Genomic DNA, 25,547 nt, shown 5'->3' with positions numbered 1-25,547 from the left:
CTAACATTCAAACTTCTTCAATGTGCTTCCTGTCTAACATTCACACTTCTTCTACGTGCATCCTGTCTAACATTCACACTTCTTCTACGTGCTTCCTGTCTAGCATTCACACTTCTTCTATGTGCTTCCTGTCTAACATTCACACTTCTTCTACGTGCGTCCTGTCTAACATTCACACTTCTTCTACGTGCGTCCTGTCTAACATTCACACTTCTTCTACGTGCGTCCTGTCTAACATTCACACTTCTTCTACGTGCTTCCTGTCTAACATTCACACTTCTTCTATGTGCTTCCTGTCTAACATTCACACTTCTTCTATGTGCTTCCTGTCTAACATTCACACTTCTTCTATGTGCTTCCTGTCTAACATTCACACTTCTTCTACGTGCTTCCTGTCTAACATTCACACTTCTTCTACGTGCTTCCTGTCTAACATTCACACTTCTTCTACGTGCTTCCTGTCTAACATTCACACTTCTTCTATGTGCTTCCTGTCTAACATTCACACTTCTTCTACGTGCGTCCTGTCTAACATTCACACTTCTTCTACGTGCTTCCTGTCTAACATTCACAATTCTTCTACCTGCTTCCTGTCTAACATTCACACTTCTTCTACCTGCTTCCTTTCTAACATTCACACTTCTTCTACCTGCTTCCTGTCTAACATTCACACTTCTTCTGCGTGCGTCCTGTCTAACATTCACACTCCCATGGAGGCATCATAGGGGGTAGCATCTTGCTGAAGGATATTAAGCAGACGGGGATTGAACCACCAACCTTCCTGCTCCTAAGCTACAGCCAGCCTGATTTTAACTTTTCTGTTTGTGTCACAGTAGAGACGTGTTCACGTCAGCATTGTCTAACATCTGTTTTAAACACATGAGGAGCGATGGGAGGCTCGTGGAGTAAACAGAAACGTTGTAATCTGATTGGCAGCAGCGGTAGGGTTTCCTCCTGATGAACTGTAATCACTGTGACGGGCTCGGTGTTCTCATGTGACGGCAGGTCCACTCGAACATGGAAAGCACGTGGAACGAGGAAGAGGTGTGGAGGGTGGAGATGTATGTTTCCTTTGGCATCATGAGTCTGGGGCTGCTGTCTCTGCTGGCTGTCACCTCCATCCCGTCTGTCCACAGCACACTCAACTGGAGGGAATTCGGCTTTATACAGGTACCCACAGAGTCCACCAGCCCGTCGTGTGACGTGCCTCAGAGAGTATTCTGAGTCTAGTCTATATGCATGATCAGTAGTGCGTAATGGCGGCTTGTGACGAGTGTACCTGAAACCAGCTTAGCTGCTGTGAACTCTGAGGTTGTGTCTCTGAGGCGGCGTGCCGTCACTCTGGGCTCTCCTGCTGTGAACACTGGGGGAAACGTCCTGTGACCGAGACGCTCGGCGCTCTCTTAGACAGTCACATGACAGACTACATACGTGTAAACATGTTCTGCTGTAGTCTCGATGTTAGGGGCGTGTCTAATGTAAGTCACTGTTGTGCTGTTATCTGATCAAAAGCCTGTGTCTGACAGTGTTCCTGTCTTTGCTGCAGTCCACTCTGGGGTACATCGCCCTGCTCATCGCCACCTTCCACGGGCTGCTGTTTGGCTGGAAACGCGCCTTTGAGGAGGAGGCCTACCGCTTCTACCTGCCCCCCAGCTTCGTCGTGGCCCTGGCGCTCCCGGTGTGCGTCGTCGTCGGGAAGCTGCTGATCCTGCTCCCCTGCGTTGCCCGCAAGCTCCACCAGATCCGCAGGGGTCAGGACAGCAGTGAGATGAGGGGCAAGCGCATGGAGCCGGTGGGCTTGGCGGCCCACGTTTCCCCTGAGAGGGTCACCATCATGTGATCGGCTACCTGCCTGTTTGTAGCTACAGGTGAGGAGCCACTGTAGTGATTCTCACTGAGGGACTGTGTGTGAGGACAGCTTCATGCTGTGGACCTGTTGCTGTGTCCGCTTATTTATATTGTTCAACGATGCTGCTTCATATTATTGTGTAGTTTATCAGAACATCACGTCCCTGCTTTGAGTCGCTGCTTTAACTGAAACTGCAGTTTGTACAGGTCCTGCTCATCTGTGACATCACATGTGAAAGCGACTGGAGTGTAGCAGAGACAGTCGGTGGGCCCTGCAGCTTTGATGTTGAGGACAGCTGCAGCACATCTGTCTCCTCACTGTAACGCTGCACACCTGCGTTTACCTGTGTGTGTCTCTGCAGTGCGATCTGAGGCTGTCATTAACATGTTTTCCTTACAGACCGTGGTAGAAGTGTGTAACGTTTGTGTGTCGGTGAAACGTGTTCCTGTGACGCTCATGTGACACAGCTTCACACTGAGTGTTAGTTTGTAGTATTTAGTTGTATTTTTACAGTGAATCAACAGCTGGTGTCTAATCTGCTGTTAAATGAGCAGCAGCGCCCTCTGCTGTCCGAATGCAGGCAGGATTCAGGAATCGTTCTTCTCTGTATATTTATTGAGTTTGTGAGCTTTAAGAGATCTACAGCAGCTGGATCAGACGCCGGGTGGTGATGGAGGACAGGAACGGCAGACCCAAGCTCGATGACAACGTCAGAGTACAAATAAACTTGATCATGAACAAGTCTGCGTTTGGTCATTTTCATTAGAATCTCATTGTTTCTGCACACAGCTGCAAATCATTACGAGGCTCAACAAAAACCTCTGAAGACGTTAAGACGACTCTGACAGTGGGTAACCTCATCACACTCTCAGGATGCATGTCTGTGTGTGTGTGAGGTGGTGGATTGGTAAATAAGGAGAAAAGAAACCTGTGATTGGCCGTTCAGTCCAGGGCCTCGCGGCCCACCTCAGCCCCCCCCCTCCGTACGCTGACGTGAAGAAATCTGATGCAGTTTTTGGTTAAATACGAACACAGTGACAGCAGCAGTGCTGCCACGTGTCACAGAGGACCATGTGTTTAGTGTTGCTACACAATATTTGAACTGTAAACAAACAGTTTGTTTTGCACTACTTGAACACTAAGTGTCCTCCCATGAGACGCAGCAGCGGCCACAGTTTGGTGGAGTCTGTGGATGCTGAGCCTCCGACCAGCTGCTGCCCTCTAATGATGTGAACACCAGACAAACGTGGCATAAAAAAGACTTTTAATGAAACCATCACACCCAAATATCACGTTTCACACACGATCACGACACATTTAAGAAACATTTGGAAACAGTCACAGACGGATCAGGACGTCTGGGAGGAAACAGTGTCCTGGTCCCACAGGACGACCTGACACACAAACAGCTGAAAGGAGAATAAACCAGCTTAATGCTACAACCTGAGGACTGTGCACACTTATTATTATGTGCACAGTAAAAACATGATGTAGTCACAGACAGCGTTTTATGTGCGTCTCAAAGGCACTTCCGTGGTTCCCTCAGCTTTGACCTGGCCGAGCGCACAGTGCTCGTTTCCTGAGGCTGAACATATTCAAACCCACAGCTGTCCACACCTGTGCGCAGCTTCGGAGATCAAATCAGGTCTGCAGCTGCTCCAGGGACGACAGCAGCTCCTGGGCGCTGGGTCTGCAGGGGGGCGTTCCGTTCCAGCAGCGGCTCAGCAGAGCCCGACACAGCCGCCCCGGCTCCGACCGGAACACCCGGTGGTCGTGGACCGGAGGCCGCAGATTGTGAGCCACCACCGCGTAGATGACGTGCTCCCTGTCGCCGGTGTAGGGCGGCTCTCTGGTGAGAAGCTGCCACAGAGTGATGCCGAAAGAAAAGATGTCCGCTTTAGGAGTCACCCTCTCGCCTCGGAGCAGCTCCGGGGCTCTGTGCGTGTACGTGCCACCCACGAGTGGCTGGTGGCTCGCGGCGCTGACCTCACAGCCGGGGTCCAGTTTGAGAGAACAGCCGAAATCTGCGATTTTGCACACGTCCTCGCTGGTCAGCAGCACGTTAGCTGGTTTAATGTCCAGATGCACGACGCCGTGGGAGTGGAGAAACCTCAGGCCGTGAACGATGTCCGAGGAGTACCTGACGCACCTGTCCTGTCCCAGCGGCTCCGTGCCGCCGTAAATGACCTGCTGGAGGTTCCTTCTGCCCACGAACTCCATCAGTATTACCCCGATGCTGCCTTCATCTCCACGCTGTGGCGGGACGCAGGTGGTGGCGGCTATTACGCGCACTATGTTGGCGTGGCGCAGGTGCGCCGCGTTCAGCTCGGCCCAGAAGCTCTGCTGGGACGCCAGCTTGTTCTTGGTGGACCTGTTGACCTTCTTCACCGCCACGGTCTCTCCGAAGTACTCCGCCTGGTAGACCGAGCCGAAGCCTCCCGAGCCCACGGGCTGCACGGAGCGCAGCTGCTTCCAGTGGATAACCGAGGACCAAAGCCGAGTGGCGACTCTGCCATGGAGCCGCTGAGCGGGCACTTGTAAGGTGGAGCCGTGCTTAGTCAGCGGGCTGCTGCAGGGCCCCGTGTCCAGAGAGGGGCAGAAGTCTTTGGGCAGCAGGCGGGTCAGCGGGATGGGAGACGGCATGGCACGCTGTGCACCATACTGTTCTGCAAGCCGAGCAGCTACTCTGCGCTCAGCTGAGGCTTTTACGCGCTCCGCACTGCCGCCTACTGTTCTGGAGGATGTAATGCTTCTGTTTGGGGTCACTGAGTTCATGCCGATGGTTCAACTCAGTTTACTCTGTACAACAGAGCAGAGGCGGGTAAAAGGACGGCTTTGTGTGAACAACATCTGGGATAGTGAACACAATTACATCTACGGTCATATACACGTCCCGGCGAGCCGTGAGAGCTGCTAATGTGTGCGCAGTGTTTAAAGCTGCGCATGGGGAGCTCTCCCTGAACGTCAGGGTGGACTGAGTGTGAGGCTGGGGGAGGGTGCTCCACCGAGGAGCTCACAGCCTGTCTGTTTCACTCTGACGTTTCCAGCACGCAAAAACAGATGCTCACTTTAACAGCCTGCTCACTGGTAACAAAGGAAACATGGAACTGTACATTACTGTGTTTTAATGCAAGCTACTGGAACCAGTCTGATGGGAGCTTCAGTGTGCAAGGTTTCATTTTCATGGGTCAGAGAGATTTTACATGTTGTAAGGAAGCGTAACGCGCCAAAAGTTGATTCTGTTCATCTGGATGCTTTCAGTAGGAGAAACGTTTCGTCATCATCAGGTGACGTCTTCAGTCTCAGCTGCAGGTTTCAATCTTATCAACAGGACATTTGCATAATGACTGAAACCAGCTCACTGAAGGAACAATGAGCTGGGAGGTCAGTTCATCATGATTATGCAAATTCTCCTGACCATTGATCAACAACCACTGATTAAGACCTGTTTGTAAGGCTGGGGACACCTGCAGTCTTGTGTGTTACTGTGTGTTACTGTGAGTTACTCTGTTACTGTGTTACTGTGTGTTACAGTAACTGTGTGTTACAGTAACACAGTTACAGTAACACACAGTAACACAGTAACTGTGTTACTGTGTGTTACAGTAACACACAGTAACACAGTAACACTGTAACGGTGTGTTACAGTGTTACTGTGAGTTACTGTGTGTTACTGTGAGTTACTCTGTTACTGTGTGTTACTGTGAGTTACTCTGTTACTGTGTGTTACTGTGTTACTGTAACTGTGTGTTACAGTAACACACAGTTACAGTAACACACAGTAACACACAGTAACACTGTAACGGTGTCTTACTGTGTTACTGTTTATTACAGTGTTACTGTGTGTTACTGTGAGTTACTCTGTTACTGTGTGTTACTGTGTGTTACAGTAACTGTGTGTTACAGTAACACACAGTTACAGTAACACAGTAACTGTGTTACTGTGTGTTACAGTAACACACAGTAACACAGTAACACTGTAACGGTGTGTTACTGTGTTACTGTGTTACTGTTTATTACAGTGTTACTGTGAGTTACTGTGTGTTACTGTGTGTTACTGTAACAAAGTTCTCAGAGTGACAGGGTGAAAACAGACGAGCTGGATTCTTCTCTGTTTGATTTCTTTTATTACATTGAATAAAACATTGGAGTTGTCAACTGCAGCTCTTCTATTATAGCAGCAACATATGTGAATGAAATCAGGTTATTCTGCCAGGCAATAAATAATCTGCTTCTTTGGATGATGTCAAAGCTGCAGCGTTAACATTTACTTTACACAACCTATAAACACACACAGACAAGTGTGAGCTGTATATGTATTTGTGTGTTTAGGTGATACTTTGCCTATAAAAATACAACAGTAGTTTGTAAGATAAATGTCAAAGTAAAAAAAAGTAAAATATGAAGAACATTAAGAATTTGCAACGAGTCGATCGTCGTCACAGGATGCTGTTTTTAAACGTGGCTGGATGCAGCTCACTGCTATCAGCTTCCCAGCATCAGCGTAACCTCCCAACACAACTCAGTCTGTGGACGCTCACACGCAGGTGAGCGCAGGGGGTGGGGTGGGGGGGCTATATTAAAGGCAAAGACTACAAAAGTCACAGTACAAGAAAATATATGAAGCTATAAAGTACAACAAGGCACACACATGCCAACTTTTCAGCTACACGGGATACTTTGTACAAACGATACAGAGAGAGTAAGGAGGTCTGTAGCACCTTAAGGAGCTTTAGAAGATGTTAGCAGCTTGATCCAATACCAAAATATATTGCAGTGTTTTTTCATAACATTCAATAAAGTTCACTGGTACCATTGAAGCTTATAAAGAAGTTTGAATTGGTCTGTGCCTCTCATTGAAGAGCAGCTCCTGCCTCAGCACGTGCACGCACACACACACACATGCACGCACACACACACACACACACACTCTAAAATACTTGTAATCAGCTTCGATCCACTGTTATTGCTTCTCTGTCGTACAGTCCAGAAGAGTTTTACATCACAGGTGTAGCTGCAGCTTTCAGACAGAGACCACGAGGAGATCAAGTAACGGACCACACCGAGGTGTAAAAATGACAGAAGAGGACACACTCATGGAGTTAGTGGACACGTCTTATTTTTGGAACATCGAAACACTCTGCGACACAGTGATATTATTAAGTAGCTTCGTTTCAGCTTCACTACACTCTGACATAAAGCAGCGTACGAACGGTCAAAGGAGACCAATCAAACAAAGCTGCGAAGCAAGAGGCCTCAATGAGAAACACAGAGCAATTGTGCAAGTAAAGCAAAAATGACACTTTATAGGAAAAACACTGTCAAAAATTGTACCTGCAAAAATAAAACATTTATATTGTATTTACATGTTATTGTTCTCTAACAGAGCTAAATATAGAATCTATACATTTGTAATAAAAGACTCGATGCTGCAGGAAATAAACGCATCCCATTTACAAAAAGTGCTAATAAAAAATAGCGGCTTGCTAACATCTCTTGTGAAACCACAAACATTCACAAGATCCAAAGAGCAAACTTCCATAAAGGTTGGGAACATTCAGAATTCCACGTTTCACACGACCTACAAAAATATGGTTTCCATTGGTGTTCGTCTCTGTTCACTCACAAAGGAGACTTTCTGTCATTATTCGCAGAGTTTTGGAGCTCAGAGAAGAAAAGTGAGGTAAATTAAAACACTATTGGGTTATACAGGCATCAGGCGAGTCACCACACGTGTGTGGAAACCTATGTGGTGGGAGGGAAGTGACGACTCAGTTTCTGTGAAATTCACATTTTCTGTAGAGTGTGCAGCCCAGCAGCTCTCCAAAGGGGATCAGGTGTCCAAACAGGTTCACTGGATGAAATAAGATTTTTTTGTGGCTGTCAGCCCCCTGCAGGGCATGGACACAGCTACACGGAGTCAAACCACACAAGAACGTGACGCTATCGCACTAAATCCGATCTATTCACCTTCAGGGCAGGTGTGGCTGACGCTCGTGGTGAAAGCAACAAACATGAAGCAGACCTGTCACGCTGTATTGTAACTGCAGATACCAGAGTTTAAAAAAGACCAAAACGAAAAACAACTCATATCCAGCTACAAGAAATATGAAACGACGTATTTATACCTTCTCCACAGTGATGAGCATGAACCATCGTTACCTTGGAAACAGCAGTTTCAACAAGACTTGACGCTTGTTTAGGAGATTCTGTGTGGGGTGGGAACACTTCTCCATCCGTCAGTTTGCTGTGGCCCATCAACCAGACTGTGGTGACAGAGTAACATACGAGCTACGAGGTTTGGATATGTCAATTTAGTCAAGGGCACAAACACACAGGCTTTATTCAAATACACACACTTCCCCCCCATTAATGAGAAACATGTCCATGAAGAAGAAATCTTCATTCACATGAAAACACCTCAGAGAAACTCTGTCAAAGTGACGAGTGGTGACGTACCCCAACCCCACAGTGTTTCTCTGTCTACACATCACCACTCTAACTGGAACCAGTACGCCATGGGTGTACGGTGCTTCCTTCATACTGGACACAAACATGGAGCGCACTGCCTGCTATGTTCCACGCCATCAATGCATTCATGCAGATGGAGATGGTTCGTGAACATCTTTGAATCAACTCCATACTCAGTTATGTACAAAGGCCGAAACTCAGAAATCCAACCGAGAGCATCGTCTTTGGGAATTCACATCCAGGAAATGAAGATGAGCCTGCATGTCTGCAGCCAGCTGATCTACAGTTTCAGTCAGACTTGAATGATTCCTGAAGGAAATCAAGAATTACAGATGTTTACGCCCGACCACTTAAGCCTGCCAGCAGCACGAGTTCATGCTGTCACAGAGTTACTGTTACAGTCCTACACCGTGATGCTTCAATGTGTGACTACAAGCTGGTACAGGTGAGCTCTTATCCATTTATCAAGACCTTTAAGCATCTTTCACTCCAAAGGTCAAGAGAACCAACAGCTAACGTGGACCACGATGCATCAGCTGTGTCTGATTTATACGAACACTTGTTGTTCAGCTGAGATCTGATGCTGTTCTGAACCATGTCACGAGAACGAGCCGATTCAGGCACCTGGACCTGAGGCAGAGCTACCACTCACTGCTGCTTCTGACCGAGCATCAGCCACATCAGCCCGAAGGAATTTAAAGAAACCACATTTCAATAAAAAACAATCCAAAATCTTTAAAATTAAAGATCCAAAAACACTCCGTGTGTTAACTTCTACCAATTGGACTTTCTTTGTCCAGGATTTGAGGTTTCTAAATGAAAAGCACTGTGTGGATGAACTGTGACATCTGTGACGTCAAGGACCAGAGCTGTGAATCCTTGAACGGTCAGACAGGAGCAGAACTGTTTCAGTCTAACATGCTGTACAGATTCTCACCTCAGAGGCAGGTTTCAGGACTAACTGTCAAAGAACTGGTTTCATCTGTAAAGACCAATTAAGCACTGCAGTAAAATGTTTCCTTATGAACAGTATTTCAGTTATTTTCACACAGTCATAGTAAACACAGCTGTGTTGTTTTAGTGCTCAGATCTTCATAGACGTAGTCAGCAGAGACTAATGTACGACTAATGTCTGACCATCAAACTGATCTGTGTGTCAGCTGTAGCTGTTTTAAAGGTTGTTCAGGGGATGCTGGGTCACAACACTGTGAAACGTTCCCTTCAAGTCACACTTTTTACAGCCTTTTAAAAATGGAACGACAGGATGTGACAAAGTAACCAGTAAAAACCAAAAAGCCTTCATGTCACAGTTGTATCAGCAGCGTGTTTAGCTCTTTGTTCAGAGATCACATCAGCCTGTTTGCTTTGTTAACACTTTAAATGACTGGACCTTATTATTCGTAGGATATGAGGATGAACGTCAGTCAAAGGGAAAACAGAAGTTTGATGGTTCATCGATGGTAACATTTGATACTCCCAGCATTTCTGTGTTGGATACTCAACATGTGGTCTGATCTCTCTGTATGTCAGAATCATCAATCAGTCATGTTGTAGGGGTTAACATGTTCACCTACACATGAAACTGGTTTGACTGGGAGAAACCCAGTCTCTGGTGGTCAAACCTTGCACAGTGGCCGTCCCAGATAAATGGAAAGGTTGTATGAGGCGGTGGGTGCCAAATGAAACGTGGGTCCATCTGCTGTGGCCCCTGAAAGAAGGAAGCAGCTGAAAATACTTGATGACATATCATCATGGTTTCGTTTTGCCTCCTCAGGTCTCAGATACCAGATCCTGAGGAAACATGGGTCACTTAAACCTCACAGCCTAGAGTCAGGTTAGTCTGTGCAAAAGACAACAGGAAGTTTATACAGTAGCAGCTGAAGGGACAGCATTCAGGAAGCTCCACTGGGGTACCACTGTCACTATGACCAACTATGAAACAGTTTTTCTACCACTCAATGGTCTGTTTTTGACCCCAACCATCACGTACTCAGCAGCACAGACCCTGACAGAGAGGGCGGGCGACACGTGGATGGGACTGTGTCACTGCTGGTCATTTTCTGATAACTCATCCAAAATTCACTTTCTGGTGTTCCTGGATCAGTGTGGAAACTGTGATCAGACCACAGGTTACAGGTAACCAATGCAGAAACTCTGGTAAGTCCAAAGGACGACTTCTAAACACTGAGCAGGTTATGAGGTTTCATTCTAGATGTGCCTACAGAGCAGCAGTGACGTGATGAGTGAAGCTGACTGATGATCTTGGTGTCAGGAGAACAGCTGATAACACTTACGATACAAAGTAACTGATGGATGTGCTTTCAGCAGCCAGAGGCACAAATGTTTGCTTTAAAGAAGAAGGTGCTGCTGTGAACTGTAGCAACACTACATGATGAAGTTAAATGGAAACTTTGATGGACAACTGTAATACTGCTCCTCAGTAACTTTGTGTACAATAGTGTGAATGAACCACAACTTTAAAGGATCCATCAACAACATGTTTTACTGTTCTGTCGACTTCCTGTCTGAGCTCTGAGAGCAAACTGTGCTCCAGTAAGACTGGACATGCTGCCCACCGTCCAATAGTGAGCTCAGGAACAGCTGAAACTACAGACAGTATAAAAGGTGGACACGATGTGACGGAGGGGCAGGTCTGACAGTGAAGCCGCGCGTTCATTGGCTAACAAACTTGTGACTCACACGTCTTTAGCCAATGAGCAATATCACAGATAATCCTTTTAAACACAATACTGTTATTTTTAATCCAATGCAAGCCTGAAACGAGTAACTGAGCATATAAAACCCAGCAGGAAGTCTTTACAGACGTCACGTGACAGAGATTCATGTTCTCCACGTCTACAGGACCAGAACAACACCTTCTCACTCCCAAAGCGTCACATTTTACGCTAGGTGACAAATCGTCAACATATTACTTTTTCGGCTACCCACCACGTTCCTAAATGACGACCTCGGAAAAATTAGGAAATATGAGAACCATATGGACCTCAATCTACACATGTTCGCTCTATTTTCTTCAAATCGCTTAGAAACAACACTATTTAACATAATTAAGTCCCTGGTTAAGCTCAGGAAAAAGGGTTATGGTTAGGGCTAGGGATAAGGTTATAGGTTTAGGGCTGGAATACAGGGCTGGAACGTCGATTACCGCGGGAGCGTCATTGCACTGGATTTCAGCCATAACCCGCCGCGTACCATAAGAACGCCGAAGGTCTCCTTCGCGTTCCTCAGGAACGCCGCGGGACGTGACAAAACGTCGGCATGTTGCGCCTCGGGAGTGAGAGCGGGCTCCCAGAACAGTTACAGTTCATTTCTATGGCACCTGTCAGGACGAACACCACACAGCGATGCCAGATCATAGAAACAGAAGTTCCCCGAACACAAAGCTGAGTTTTTGAGCACGGATCGAGAGATCAGAGGACGTTACTGCAAACACAGCTCTCACCATCTGTTGGTCATTTAAGATGCAGGTTTAAGGCACTTCTGCGCTGGCTTCAGGTTTCAGACCTGGAGTCCGTGTTTTATACTGCCTGTGGCTGAAACTGGGCAATCCACGCGCTGAGCACATGGTCTTACTACTGAAATGCAAATGTGTGACACAGTAAAGCACCTGGCTGCTCACATCGAGTACAGTCGAAAAAGAAAAGTTCATTTCTACTTTAATTAGAAATAAACGAACCATCATGGCTCCTCCTGTTATACTTTGGCTCCTAAACAGAAACCCTCAAAAATACGGATACTTTTAAATCTTATCACATATAACGATCTTTGAAGACCAGAAAATCCAAAGTGCTGTATGAAGAACTAAACGCACGCGTAACAAAGTCAATCAAGTGTCTGAGTCGTAACACTTATCCTGTCAAATCACCTCAGTGTCAGCTCTGCTCATGTTGTTATGCAAAGCAGCCCTTTAATGTTTGCATTAAGCTTATTGATGAGATACAGAGAGAAGGGTTTGTTTCTTTGTGAGTCTGACTGCTTCATGTGGTAACCAGCAAGCATCTGATGTCTCTGTAATCACGGACAGATCAGGATTTTATTCATTTCTTTTTTAAACTGCCCAAGGCAACAAAAAAAAGACTCTAACAGAGAATAACTTACATTTGGCCCAAAACAAACCCTCATGATTAGGAAGCTGACCTGGCTCTGTGCTGTGTCTCCTGTCAGGTATCATAAATGGACAGATGTGCCAATTTCTTCAGTCGTGGGTCACTTGCATCTTGTATGGCGTTTAATATGCAGCTCTACATGTGTGTCAGTGTTTGTGAGTGGCATGTGCCGGCTGTACTGGGGTCACTGGAAAGCTTGGTGGAAGCGGGGCAGTGTGGTTGGAGTGCTCAGGTTGGATATGAAGGAGGAGGAGAGCCCCTGAAGGGGACTCTCAGCAGCCTCTGAGCCCGTGGCAGCCTGAGAGGGCAGCTGAACTAGAGATGCAGGCTCTTCATTGGGTAGAAAAGCAACACCCTGCCCCCCACTGCCCCCTACCTGATTGTACGGAGGCCCGTTGAGCGGCAGGAAGTTGAAAAGCTGTGAAAAATCCATTAGAGAGGAAGATAAGGCCAAAGAGTCGCCTGCAGGTGCTGCTACTGATGTGGACATTTTGGACATCTCCTCATTGGCTTCCTCCAGCACCCCCACCTCAGGGACCAACTCAAGTTTGGAGGAGGAGAGTTGGGCTTCTTGGGCTTGAGAGGCAGAGGATGGCATACTGCTCTGCAGCTCCATCAGGTAGGTCTCCAGGTCTCCCTTCAGATTCTGCTCCCGCTCCTGTGAGGACAACGGCGTATGAGGTAAAGTTGGAGCCCAGTGGGTACTTTAAAGAAAAGGGATGCGTGGGACTGGAGAAGGGCTCGGTGTCGAGGACGGGGCCTGGGTACACGTTCAGCTGGTGCAGTCTTGGCGCCAGCATTCCCGGAGCTCCCCCTTCACGCTCCCAGACGCCAAGTCGTAGACGACGGGCTCCAGCGAATCGCCTGGCTCAGTTTTAACCCTCAGCAGTTCCCGAGCGTGGCTCTTTTTCATGTGACGCGTCAGATGGTCCTTCCTTCCAAAGCGCTGGGCGCAGTACTGACAGAGGAAGTCTTTGCGTCCGGTGTGCACCACCATGTGCCGTCGCACGTCTTTACGGGTGTAAAAACCGCCGCTCACAATGCTCGCAACGATGTTTTTTCTCCTTGGTCCCACCGGAGGACTTGCCAGCATGTGTTTTGAGGTGTTCCAGAAGAACCCCAGTGCTGGGGAATGGCTGCAGGCACACTTGGCAGGTGAGGTCTCCACTGTTGGCAGCATGGAGGGCAAGGTGGCGTTTGAAACCCAGCTTCGTGTTGTAGCTCTTGCCACACTCTTGACAAGTGAACGCCTCCTTGTGTGGATCGTGAGTGTGTAGGTGATTCTTTAAGTGATCCTTACGGTGGAACATTTTCTCACAGTATGAACACTTGTGGTTTTTTTCTGGCGAGTGAGTTGCCATATGCCTTGGAACACAGACACATTCTATGAGCACTCACAATTGTTGCAATCATGTTTAAAGTAGGCATGCTTTACACATAAACACAACAAACTAGAATTCAACACATCAATCTGACCACTACACAACATTACGTTACCAAAAGTGCAAAGAGAAAGCAACATGTTGCAGCCTGTTATGTACTGCTGCTTGTCTGTACCGTAGCAGCTTGTATTTGGAGACGAAAGCCTTGGTGCATTCAGGTGGGAGCAGCGGTAGGGTCTTTCTCCTGTGTGAGAGTATGAGTGCACCTTCAACTTCTCCAGACTGTTGAAAGCCTTCTGACACTCCTGACAAGGGAATTCTTCTTCAGCTTGCCTTCTGCTCTCTTGCGCCTCCCCAGAGGTACTGCAAGCTTGGCTTTGTCCAGGACTTGGTCACGGTGGCCCTGGGTTCCCGTGGCCATGGCACCCTAAGGCTGACCAGCTACATGGGCCGATGCACGGCGCCGGACTAGTGCTGATGTGATTATTCTGTCCAGTTTTATGTGTTCAGCACTGCCTGGACACAGGGATCTGTGAGAGAGGGAGAGAAAGGGCAGAAATATCGTCAGAGCTTCAGTGTAGGACAAGGCTGCAACACGGCAGGAGCTCCAATAAAGACCTGCAGTGAAAATACATCAACAGAGAAACGGGATAACTCCTGCAAATGATGTCAAACTGGTGACTAATAAGCACATTATTATCCTGCAAAGTACTGGTGAAAGATGCACCCAGCTCTCAGCCTATGGCAGCTGGAATAGACTCCAGGCCCCAGTAAGCCTCAGCTGGATAATTGGACCCTCTTCCTGTCCCCCCAATCAGAAACCATGACCAGGTTAGATTGGTAGCCCCTTCTGAACTGAAAACATGGGTGCAAATTGAATTTCTTTGGATTTGCGTGAAAGTCTTACATACCGTCTCAAATGTATACAATGGACTACTCGTGATAACTGGTTCATTTAAAGTTACTGGTTTCCGTGTCCAAACCTTACTGCAAATATTTTCACTAAGGTTGAGGTAGATGTTAGGTAAGCTATTCCAGAAGCTGAATGTTGGCCCACTTTAGCTATTCTAAAAGAAATTCTGATGAGCCAATCGTCTCCAAGCTGCTGGTTTGAGGTGAAGCTGAAAATCTGTCTTTATTATTCCATCGTATGAGCTCAGTGCTCTTGGGTTTGAAAGCCTTACTTCTCCAAACATACGTCATCGTTGCGGCCAAATACCCATTTTGCTTGTCCATATGGGGAACTGGAGATTTCAGCTTGGGCTGAAGACGGTGATTTTGGAGCACAAGCTTCTTTTTGTTGCCATGGAGATCCATCAGTTTCCAGTTCATGGCAGGTTTGAGCCTTGGTGGTTCCTGTGTCATTCCTGAACTTCCCAACCAACTTCCTCTCATCTTAAAGTGATAGTTTGGGTCTTCTTCCAGACTTGGGCAAAGTGGTAACATACAGGATAATTCACACTGATATAATATTGTTAGAATGGTGAAGATTTAGGAACATGCAGCTGTTTAGATCCAAGAGACCTTCCCAACACGTGCAATTCTTCTCCTTAGATGTTGACCGAGCTCCTTGGACAGTACTGGTCAGTCGAGTCCTTTATGCTGGCAAAGGGACACGACCTGTCACTTCATCACTAGCATCAAGTTCTGGGCCTGATGGGTTCTGTCGACCCATCTGCAGGGATGCAAATCCAAAACAAATCCAAACTTGTGCACTCAGTTCTTGCTTGTTAAAGCCATCAAAGACGTGTGCTGTACAATCATGTCTAAGTCACAGAAACCTCTGAGCACAAAATCCTTTATTTAAATATTTTTGTAGGTCATATAGAAAAGAACCAGCCAGTGCGCAGCCCTTTCATTGGCCACAGTGGCACCAGATGGCTGAGCTGGAATCAATAATTTAACTATAATTGGATCTAATAATTGTTTTATTTGGAAAAAACAACCAGTGGACCTGAAGCCTGGCAAAGTGGAAAACTGTCTCGTGGTTTGACTCATCTGAATTTTTAATTCTTTTGTGTCCTGCGGGCTAAAGAGGAGCCAGACCATTGGTCTTTTTAACTAGTGCAGAGTTTAGCAGTCATGATGTGAAGGGGAATTAGTGACATGGCAAGAGGAACTTTCATACACGTCTTTTTCAGGGACAGCTTTGTTTGTTATACCAAGATAATCCAACTGAACCGTCTGTCAGACTTGTCTCCCTGCAGTCCAGGTATTTAAAACATATCACCACCGAGCAGCAGCTGAAATCCTACGTTAGACAAAAATGGGCCAACATTTCGATTTAATCACAGGTGATGTAACACACATGGTCTTATCCAGCCTTACAGAAATATATATAGATGGATCTAATAACACTAATAACGTGACACACGTGCATGTGTACATTTAAAAGGATGTAACATAAAACAAAGATGTGGTTATTTTAGTTTATTTTCTTTAAACAGAGAAAGGTCTTATTTCTGTGTGCAGGCTCCAGCAGCTCAGCCCTGAACATGAAGCTCCTGCTGATGCTGTGAGGTGCACTGAATCCTTCAGGATCAGCAGCTAACACCGACAGCTCTTCTCTTTCTAACTACACAATCTCACACACCAGTTAACACTGTTAACAAATGTTTAACTGTGTATTTAAAACTATTAAAAATAAAAACTATTAGTTGTACATTCTATTCAAATTCTATTCTAAATTAGTTTTCAAACACAGACAAAGAGAAGAGTTGTTCAGTGCACACAAACAGATCACATCTGTCATTTTCATCCATTTTTGACCAAAGAAAAAATACAATTATTTTATGTCAAATTAAATTTAGCCTGATCTGCAAAGTAGATCACACAGCACAATAAAACCTTGGAAAATAAAAACACTGATAAATAAAGACACCGGATGATGGTTTGGGGCTGATACCTCTATAATTACTGTAAACACATTTAGAATTTCCTTTAACTTATGAGCTGAAAATATTCACTAAATGATTCCAAATAACTACACAGGAAATGCTTGGTTATTTTGTAATAATTAAGAATTAGCAGAAGAACTTTTAATGTTTATAAAAAAAAAACAAAAACCATAAGAAAACATCAAAAAAGAGAAAAAATTACTTTTTTATAACCGTTTATTTTAGAGAAGTTACAAATGTATCTACTTAGTATCACTATTCTTTAGCAACATGATTAATTATTACTACGGTCACTACTTGTGCCTGTTTGGTGAAACTTTGAAGCATTTATTCCTGTTTTAGTGAAAGTGTGGAGAGATTCTTCTGTGTACAGAGTGCCTGAGTGTTCTGAAAGGTGCTTTCAAATAAAATGTATTATTATTATTATCATTATTATTCTTTAAGCAGCTCTTTCCTCTAATCCCTGAAGGTCTGAATGAATTTATGCTCTTAGAATAATCTTTATTCTTAGAAGCAAAAGGAAACAGACCAAATGTGTCTCATTCCAACACAGAACTGTTCATCTGTAAATGAAAAACAAATGAAATCGTTTCAGTCTCATCAGAAACAATAAACCGCTTTAAACTTTGTACAGAAACAAGCAGAAAGTTACTTCTTGGCTGATTTTAGGATCCGGTTATACCCGCATTTAAATCCTCATAATTTCCTTAAACTTTAATCAGTTCCTAATCTGATGACTCGGGTTGGACAGCGGTGTCCTCTGCAGTCTCTTTACGCAGCACGTCGGAACTACAAAGCGAGCGTGGGAGAAGCGTTCACGCAGACTTCGGCTCCGCTTTAATGTATGTAAGACAGGTACAGACAGACTGGCTCCTGATTGGACAGCACCGAACAAGTCTGTGGAAGCTTCACGTTCACGGCACCGTAGCCTGACATGTGAGCGGCTGTGCACGGTGGAACAGCGACAGGCACACATTTCATTAACAGCCCACGAAGTGTGAACCTGCCACACAAATCACACTGAGCCACAGTAACTTTAGAGACACTACGCGACACGCTGGGTCGCTCGGCGCTGCCGCGTTAGTTCTCCCTCCATTTTCTACTTTATTGACAAGAAACGGAGCCGCTTGTTTTCGGACGCGAGCTTCTGTGTCACACTGTGATCAATAGCGCGGAGGGGAAACGCCATACAGTCCACGGCCGCGGACAAAATGTCAGTGCGGCCGCTGCACGCTTGTGTCGCCGCTACGGTTTGTGAGGAGATGCTTGAACCGACACGAATGTTGACGCTGCGTGCGCTAAAGTGAGATCCACGGGGAGGAAAATGAACATTATTTGTCAGCGCGCCTGTTCGTGACGGGGCTCGCGGCACTGCCATTGTTATTATATTAGAAAAATAAACCAAGTGTCCAACTTTGCTCAAGTATCCTTCACGCCACTGCTTCGTGGGATCTTTAATATTCGAGAACACGCACCGTCACACTAATATCAGCAGTGACACCGCTGATTTGACATTTCTCAGTCCTTGTGCCCTGCCTTAGTTTTCTCTGTGGTCCAAAGCTGGGTACTGATTAACACTAACTTTTTCCCCAGCTCACCCCGCTCATAATTTAAATAACCCCGATATTTTAATTGAAGAACTGAGTAACCGTTTCCTTATTTTACACCAGACTTACCCCGGACGCTTTATCATCCTTTCTGTTGAGTTTTTCTTCACTTTCAACTATTTTCCGAATTTTTAATAATTTTTTTCTCATATTTTTTGCGAGACGCGGCGGGCCTGAAAATTGTTTGCTTTCTCCTCTTTCGAGCAGCCATTGTGTATGCGCTGCGATGCAACCGAACTTGGAGTTAGTCCACACCCATTTAAAGTTCCGACAAGGCGCTTTTTGATTTGTGAAAGGCGCTGTCGTTTTCACTTTAGTGTCGCTTACATTGTCTTTAAATAAAACTCAAAAATTGGACTCGCCGTTAATCCCCGAAACTTCTTTTCGCTCCTGTTTTGCAAGGATACGAAACCTAACAGTTAGGGCAGGAATCCTATTGGCTCGCTGGATTATCTTTCTACGTTGCAGGTTTTTACAGCGTCTATTGGCTCATTTTGACGTCAGTCCTCGGTGACGTCGCGGTGCGCCGGTGCAGTAACCAGAGGCGGCGGTAAGGTGACAGAAGGTTGCGTTATCAGTTAGCTTCATGTTGCTCGGAGTCGCGCTAGCGTGGTTTTTGAGTCTAGCCTAGTTGAGTGTTTTCTAAAGCTGGCTCGTCTTCACTGCAGTGGATGCTAGCTGCTCCACGGGTCGCTAGGCTAACGCCGGGTTCTAGAAGGCACGTTGTAACATTGTGTCGCCGTGTTCAGGTAATGGTGAGTATTCCACTCACATTCAGAGCTGCTACAAAGTTTCAACCGTTTGGAGACATTAAAGAAGCTTTAGCTTGATACAATATAGAAACGTACTGGGGGAGGACGCTCAGCTGCACCAACCGTCGTTAGGAAATCTGCTAATTAAATAACAAGTGCTCTTTTTCACGCTTCCGATCTCCAGGAATCATTAAAACTGTGTCTGTTTACAATAGAAAGAACTGCCTTTTAATTCGGCATATATTTCAAACTACAGACATCATTCAGCTTTATTGAAGTTTCACCTTTTTATTTCACTCATTTGTTTAATCCTAAGAAAAACTGTAAACATGATATCTCCAAACTGATCACAACTTAACCTTTGTTATCCTCAAGTTGTAAATCGACCTGTGGAATAAATAATGATGTTTCATCAAACTCGAACTTCACAGTATAAACATTTTGGGGCGTGTATTACAGTAAAATGCGTTGGAATGATTTCTTGGTGCACAATAGTAAATTTAATTTGATTTTTATTTATTTAGGACAGTGCATGTTAATGAACATAAATGTAAAAAAAAAAAATTACATGAATGTAAACATACCAGATTATAGCCAAAGGCTAATTTCCATCTGTTGTCCTTAAACATAAAAAAAATAGACAATAATTCATAAAAAATCATCATTCATTCATAATAAAAACTCCATCACCAAACTTACACATACACACCATTCTGTTCCCAAATAAAACATTAAAATTATACAACTCATACATGATCACACACTTGATTTGTCCATAACCAGTTTTTAACCTTTGCCTTAAACAAATTGAATGTCGAGCATTCTCTAATAGCTGGCTGGAGGACTCACACCTAATGTTGAACACCTCAAAAACAGTCTGTATGTATTTTTCAAAACGCCCCTTAAACTTGAAGCAGTCAAACATATTTCTGGATGGAGTAGAGCTTGAATTAGCTCCAGAATTTAAATATCTTGGGGTCATTCTAGACCCAACATTATCCTTCAAGAGTCACATAAATAAAGTGTCCCAGGTACTTAAATTTAATAATCGAAATTTTAATCATATACGTAATAATTTAAATATGAATGTTGCAAAACCTTATTTTTACTCAATGATTGTCTCTCATATGGACTATTGTTTGACGTCCTGGTCACTTGCTTGTCCAACAACACTTAAAACTATTGAAAACACTTAAATAAGCACAACCACATGTGGAAAATGTAACAATTGAAAGTGAGCTAATGTGTATTGATCTTTAAATGTTGCCCACAGTAACAGTCCAGTGTTGATATAGTAGCTCTGAAATGCCTGGTTCACTGCAAGACAAGCGTCCATCATACATCACAATGTCTGCCACTGAAAAAGGAACAAACGGACTTTGAGTAGGGCAAAAGTTATGTACGTATCTGCCTTACTGTGCAGTCACTGTGTTATCATTATTGCAGTTCAGTTAACTAATTCTAGTGGACATGGACACAGATGATGGATCCAAACAGGGAAGCCAGCGGCTCACGTCTGGTTGTATAGATAGGAAATTGTGACATGTAGTTATAAAAAGCTACAATGATGACACTGGAAACATAATTAACCAGTGGGGGACATGACATTGCTCATGTCCGTATTTTCTGTCTAGTCTATGGTTTCATGTTAAAATGCTGCCTGGAGTCACAAAGAGAAGAGAGAAATGCTTCTGAGAAAAACTAGCCTGTTTCTTTCCATCCATACAGATTCAGATGGATCAAAATGCACGGAAAGTTCGGAACCAGGACATTAACCCCTGCATCGAAGTAAGCTCGCCGTCCGTCACATGCTGCGCTGTGTCGGCTGTGTGCCTGCTGCTGGGACATGAGTGTTGCTGGTTTCTAATCCTGTGCTTTGAAATACTCCTTTTCTCAGGAGAGTGACGACTCCCAGAAGTGTCTGAATGCCTACAACTATGATAAAAGCATGTGCTCCACCTACTTCCAGAGATATAAGAACTGTAGGAAATACTGGGTGAGTGTAACGTTTTCAAAGATCTTGAAAGATCTTCATCCTTGATGCTGCAGTGGTGACACCCACTGGATGTAATGAGTAACATGTTTGCCAGCAGTATCAGTGGTTTTGGTATCTGATCGACACTAACAGGATGGAATCGATGCTTTAGTTTGTTTCTGTCCTAAGTTCGGCTCCCGCCCTTCAGAAAGCTGGCACGTCTGTGCAAACACCTCCTCTCGTGCAGGCTGCGCTCCCTCCTCCCCGATTGGCTGTGATTAGCCGTCCTCTGGTCACGTGACTCAGCAGCACTGAGCAGAAGCATGCAGGCTGCAGTGAGTGAGAAAAGCTGCTTTACACTGTAAACACGACGGAAACATCACCAACTTCAGTAAAGACATGAAAGAGTAGAAAACAGAGGTTTGTCCTGGAGCACACGGAGAAAGGGAATCCCTCAGACAGACTCGGACCCCGCCACAGAGACGAGGCCACAGAGTTCGGTACAGTTTCATTAGGTCAGAGCACCTGCTACCAGGTCCTTTTTTCAGTACCTACTCGGCCGGGGTTCCCAGCAATCCAAGGTGAGCCCAAAATGTGACACCAGCAGATGGCATGCCTCCGTTTGGCTGGGCAGGGACGTCACTCGATGAGTCATCACAGCGTCTCCTTCACAAAACTCAAAACTGACATTTTTTAAACCTGGCAACTAACATCGCCACGGTCCCCGAGCCTGACCATGCTACAGGCCGAGCAGCGGGTGTATCATTGGCTCAACGTCCGTCTTTGTTGTATATTACATACTAATTATATCACAGGATGCTGTTGTGTCGCTATGACAATAACGACACAGGTCAGGTGGTACTCGACTGTAATGAAAACCAGTTGAGTCGTGGCGAGCGTCGGCGAGTTGATCTGAGTGGGTGCTGATGGAAGCGTGGATTAACACGCTCCTTCATGAAGTCTCATATCTACAAATAAAATGGACATCTTGCACTTTTATGGTGGACACTATACCCTCATAATTATATCGCCATATTTCAAGGAGCCTTAATTCTGTTTGTAAGGATCTCAATGACTGTTTGACCACTGAGTGCAGCGAACAACATGAAGGACATCGTAGTCTTTTCATAAGTGCCATGATCAGTGACCGCTATTGTGAATATTTGCCACAAGATGGCAGCAGTATGAAGTGCAGTCGTATCTCTCGCGTCACACCAGGTTGGCACATTTCTCAGTTGCTCTTATGGACATGACCATAGAGGGATTGTGTGTCTGGGATCAACTGGGAATCTTTCAGTAGACCAGTGGTTCCCAAACTTTTTTTGCTGGGCCCCCCTTGTTTTACAAGAAAAATGTTTGTGCCCCCCTTCTCGCGCGTGCACGCACACGCACTAACACATCCTCCAACCACACACACCCATATTTTGCTCCATTGCGGTTTATTTCACACCTCAAACATTTAGTAAACAATTAAGCAAATACAAATAATCTGCAATAAATTACAGGTAGTAAGAAAATAAACTACTAACTCTTTTACTCTGCGTCCACACCTATACGGGTATTTTTGAACACGCAGCTGTTTCGTCCACGTAAACGGCGTTTGAATCACCGAAAACTGAGATTTTTTAAACTCCTTTTTTGCGTTTACAGCAGCGTCAAAGGTATGTGCCTTTTTCATGTCACGCTGTGGCCACGTTATTGTTTACATGAGATGAATTGCAGAATGATAGAGAGAAAATACTGTTAATCTGACTGTCTGCAGGTTTTACACACAGTTACTGTCCCTCCATTTACAAAGGCAGAGGCGTCACGCTGTGATTATTTTACTGTAGTTGTTTTTTTCCTGTGTAATAATATTCAACATTGTTATCAATACATTTTTCAATAAATGCCTCTCTGTGCAAAATAGGTTTAAAAACATAAACAGCTGTGGGATCCTGTTTGTCCGTGATTTAAACAGCCCAGCGCTGCTCCCTGCAGGGAAAACCAACTCTGCAGGGAGACCTACCTCAGCACGTGTGCAGGTGAAGCCAAAGGGAAGATTTGCTTCACCATATTTTCTAGTCTTTGGCTCAGAATGAAGTTGGTTTGGAAACATATTCAGCGATGCTTCATCTCCTGCTTTGCATTTCTGTGGGCGCCCCGTGCTAGCAGTGTCCAAGCGTTTTGTCCACCACCCCCCCCTTTTCATTCTGCGCCCCCCCTGCAATGGCTCTGCGTCTCCCCTAGGGGGCGGGCCCCACACTTTGGGAAGGTCTGCAGTAGACTAACCTGTAAAGCAGTACACCATGGAGCCAGAGTGACATGGCATCAGTCAAATGTCAGCACTGAAAGCAGCCTGCTGTTGTTTCAGCTCCAAACGTGAAGTAAAGGAACAACCTCCCAGCTCTCCTTCAGAATACTGTCACAGCAAAGCCGTGCTTTTGTAACTGTGGAAGTCCACTGTTTATCATTACTGTCACACGGCAGTGGTCACATGACTAATCTGTTTACATCTGGGTCACACATCACCAGCTGTTAGTGTGTCCTCCTCACATTCCTGTGTGTGCAAAGAAAAGGCCACCAAACGGGGCTTCTCTTAGTATTGGCTCACATCAACACGCAGGGCTAGCTCAGTAGGTGAGTGGTTGCTCCATGATCAGAAGGTCGGGGGTTTGAATCCACTGAACGGCTACCCCGAGCTACCCCTGAGCAAGGCACCGTCTGCACACACTGCTCCCCCTGTGCTGCACTGGTGGCTGCCCACTGCTTCACTGGGTGAATGGGTTAAATGCAGAAGAGTAACACATTATTATTATTATTATTATTATTATTATTATTACTACTATAATGTAATGAACTTCAGCCTCCTGTCAAGTGTCAGACTCCACAGCAGAAGTGTTTCACACAGGTAACTGTCCTGTTGTGGTATGGAGGACACTGAGCGCCGATCTGAATGTAAACCTGTGGTCAGTTTGTAAAGCTGGAGGATATTTTCTGAAGTGCTGCAAAGTGTTTGGAGCTGTGCTGCACCTTATAAAGTGGGACACAACAACCCCTCTGCTGTCCCCTGTCCCAGGTTGAACTCTGATACGTGTGCTGTACTAGTTTCTTTCATTTGCAGCGTTGGGTTTGAGGAGTGTGGTCAGTACAGCGTGCTGAGGCCCAGCCTGAGGCGCTTCACTTGTGTTTGTGCTGAAGCCGTGTTCCTGCTGTCATCTGCAGGTTTAGCCGTTTGCTGGTTGTTGGAATAGTTTTGTGAGCTTTAGGCTGAGTTTCTGCCCTTTCTGGAAAAATGCGTTTGTCTTTAAAAAGCAATTTACTGATCAGCTTTAATCAAACTGAAATCAATTTGAATCTTTTTTTAAACCCACCCTGTTGCTTACAGTTTACAGCAGCACTGCCACGTGTGATTTGAAATGCATTGTGGGATACCTGTTCATCATACCTGGCGTTAGGATGGACCTGTCTTAAACACGTAATGGATTGATGAAATGCATCAATTAATAATTCTGAATTGATGATTTAATAATTTCAGTTTGGCACTCAAAGCCCTCCATGATGTCATTGTGATGTCATCGAGGTTATTTTCTCAGGCCCACTGTGACCTTTAACCTTTACAGCTACACGTTACACGAGCGAGCCTTGAGCAGTCACACTGACTTGGTTAGAAGGTGTCGTGCTAATTATTCAGCCTCCATCATTAGCAGGTTGCTGTTCTGATGAATATCTGATGAGCTTTCTTTGGTTGGTCTTTTGTGTTGCAGCACGACATCATGGTGCAGAGGAGACGAGATGGTGTGAAACCTGACATGCCCACTGCTGCAGAGAGGCTGGAGATGCTTACTTCACTGGGAGGCAAACCATACTAAGAGTGAGCCCAGTCACCTGCACACTGGGAAGAGCAGCTGTGGTGGAGTCAACACTGCAGCTCTGTGCTCCACAGACTCGCCTACTCAAATCCAGCTCATCAGAAACTTGGAACAGTTTTGCTTTTCATGCTTTTAGCTGCAGACTTGGTGCTGTTTAAGGATTTGACAGTAAAGATTCAATAGAAAAACACAATTTCAACCTAAGGTGAGGACAGGTGTCTTTGGATCATGTTATTGCTTCTAAAAATCCATATTTATTATTTTATTACTCATGACACTGTGGACTGCACACAGGGGGACCAGGTGTGGGTTCACTGTTTTCAGTGATACCTGCTGATCTCTGACCTTTGACCTGCAGGAGTTTCACAGCATAGGTTACCTCGATGAAGTGAACCGCCTTCATAGAACAACAAACCCACCATGAAGTTACCTGGATAAGCCAAAGCCAGCTTAGCATTACTGCTAGTCTAAAACAGCCAATGAGGAACTCGATACTGAATGTTTTATATGACCACGGTCGAGTGTGCAGCCTGTAAACCTGTAACGAGTGTTTCTGTCTCGTAATAAACATGTCTCCATTTGTAATGTTTGATTTCTGGCTGTTGAAAAGTTTGATGGAGAAGAAGAAGAAGAGCA

General features: G+C 45.3%; 3 protein-coding genes and 1 pseudogene across 4 annotated transcripts in view; 2 read left to right on the top strand and 2 right to left on the bottom strand.

Moving 5' to 3' along the window:
* LOC146510881 (metalloreductase STEAP2-like) overlaps positions 1-25,547 on the top strand; it is a 116,646-nt gene that overhangs the window by 2,270 nt on the left and 88,829 nt on the right. Inside the window, 2 exon segments of the mRNA XM_085172686.1 lie at positions 1,006-1,170; positions 1,547-5,136. Coding sequence (XP_085028812.1) covers positions 1,006-1,170; positions 1,547-1,840 — 459 coding nt within the window. The 3' untranslated portion in view covers positions 1,841-5,136.
* Positions 3,097-4,624, bottom strand: LOC146510886 (serine/threonine-protein kinase mos-like). The gene has a single exon (XM_085172703.1). It carries the CDS (start codon positions 4,622-4,624, stop codon positions 3,491-3,493), a length of 1,134 nt encoding a protein of 377 aa, XP_085028829.1. The 3' UTR covers positions 3,097-3,490.
* Positions 11,749-18,577, bottom strand: LOC146510885 (zinc finger protein PLAG1-like; annotated as a pseudogene).
* On the top strand, positions 18,830-25,496 carry chchd7 (coiled-coil-helix-coiled-coil-helix domain containing 7). 2 transcript variants are annotated; one of them, XM_085172726.1, is made up of 4 exons: positions 18,830-18,883; positions 20,814-20,873; positions 20,983-21,081; positions 24,807-25,496. In XM_085172726.1, exons 2-4 carry the CDS (start codon positions 20,820-20,822, stop codon positions 24,909-24,911), a joined length of 258 nt encoding a protein of 85 aa, XP_085028852.1. In that variant the 5' UTR covers positions 18,830-18,883; positions 20,814-20,819; the 3' UTR covers positions 24,912-25,496. The 2 variants fall into 2 exon arrangements, with proteins under 2 accessions (XP_085028852.1, XP_085028851.1); XM_085172725.1 differs by lacking the exon at positions 18,830-18,883 and adding an exon at positions 18,890-19,088.

The sequence above is a fragment of the Neolamprologus multifasciatus genome, chromosome 9 (assembly GCF_963576455.1).
Source record: "Neolamprologus multifasciatus chromosome 9, fNeoMul1.2, whole genome shotgun sequence".
In the NCBI taxonomy this organism is placed as follows: domain Eukaryota; kingdom Metazoa; phylum Chordata; class Actinopteri; order Cichliformes; family Cichlidae; genus Neolamprologus; species Neolamprologus multifasciatus.
Note: the sequence above shows the minus strand (reverse complement) of the source record. Positions and strands in the feature narration are given on the sequence as shown.

Coding starts and splice junctions, on each gene's coding strand:
- LOC146510886 (XM_085172703.1), bottom strand. CDS start 4,624: ATGAACTCAGTGACCCCAAACAGAAGCATTACATCCTCCAGAACAGTA.
- chchd7 (XM_085172725.1), top strand. CDS start 19,005: ATGCTAGCTGCTCCACGGGTCGCTAGGCTAACGCCGGGTTCTAGAAGG. Junction 19,089..20,813: donor GTCGCCGTGTTCAGGTAATG/GTGAGTATTCCA, acceptor CCATCCATACAG/ATTCAGATGGATCAAAATGC. Junction 21,082..24,806: donor AGAACTGTAGGAAATACTGG/GTGAGTGTAACG, acceptor TTTGTGTTGCAG/CACGACATCATGGTGCAGAG.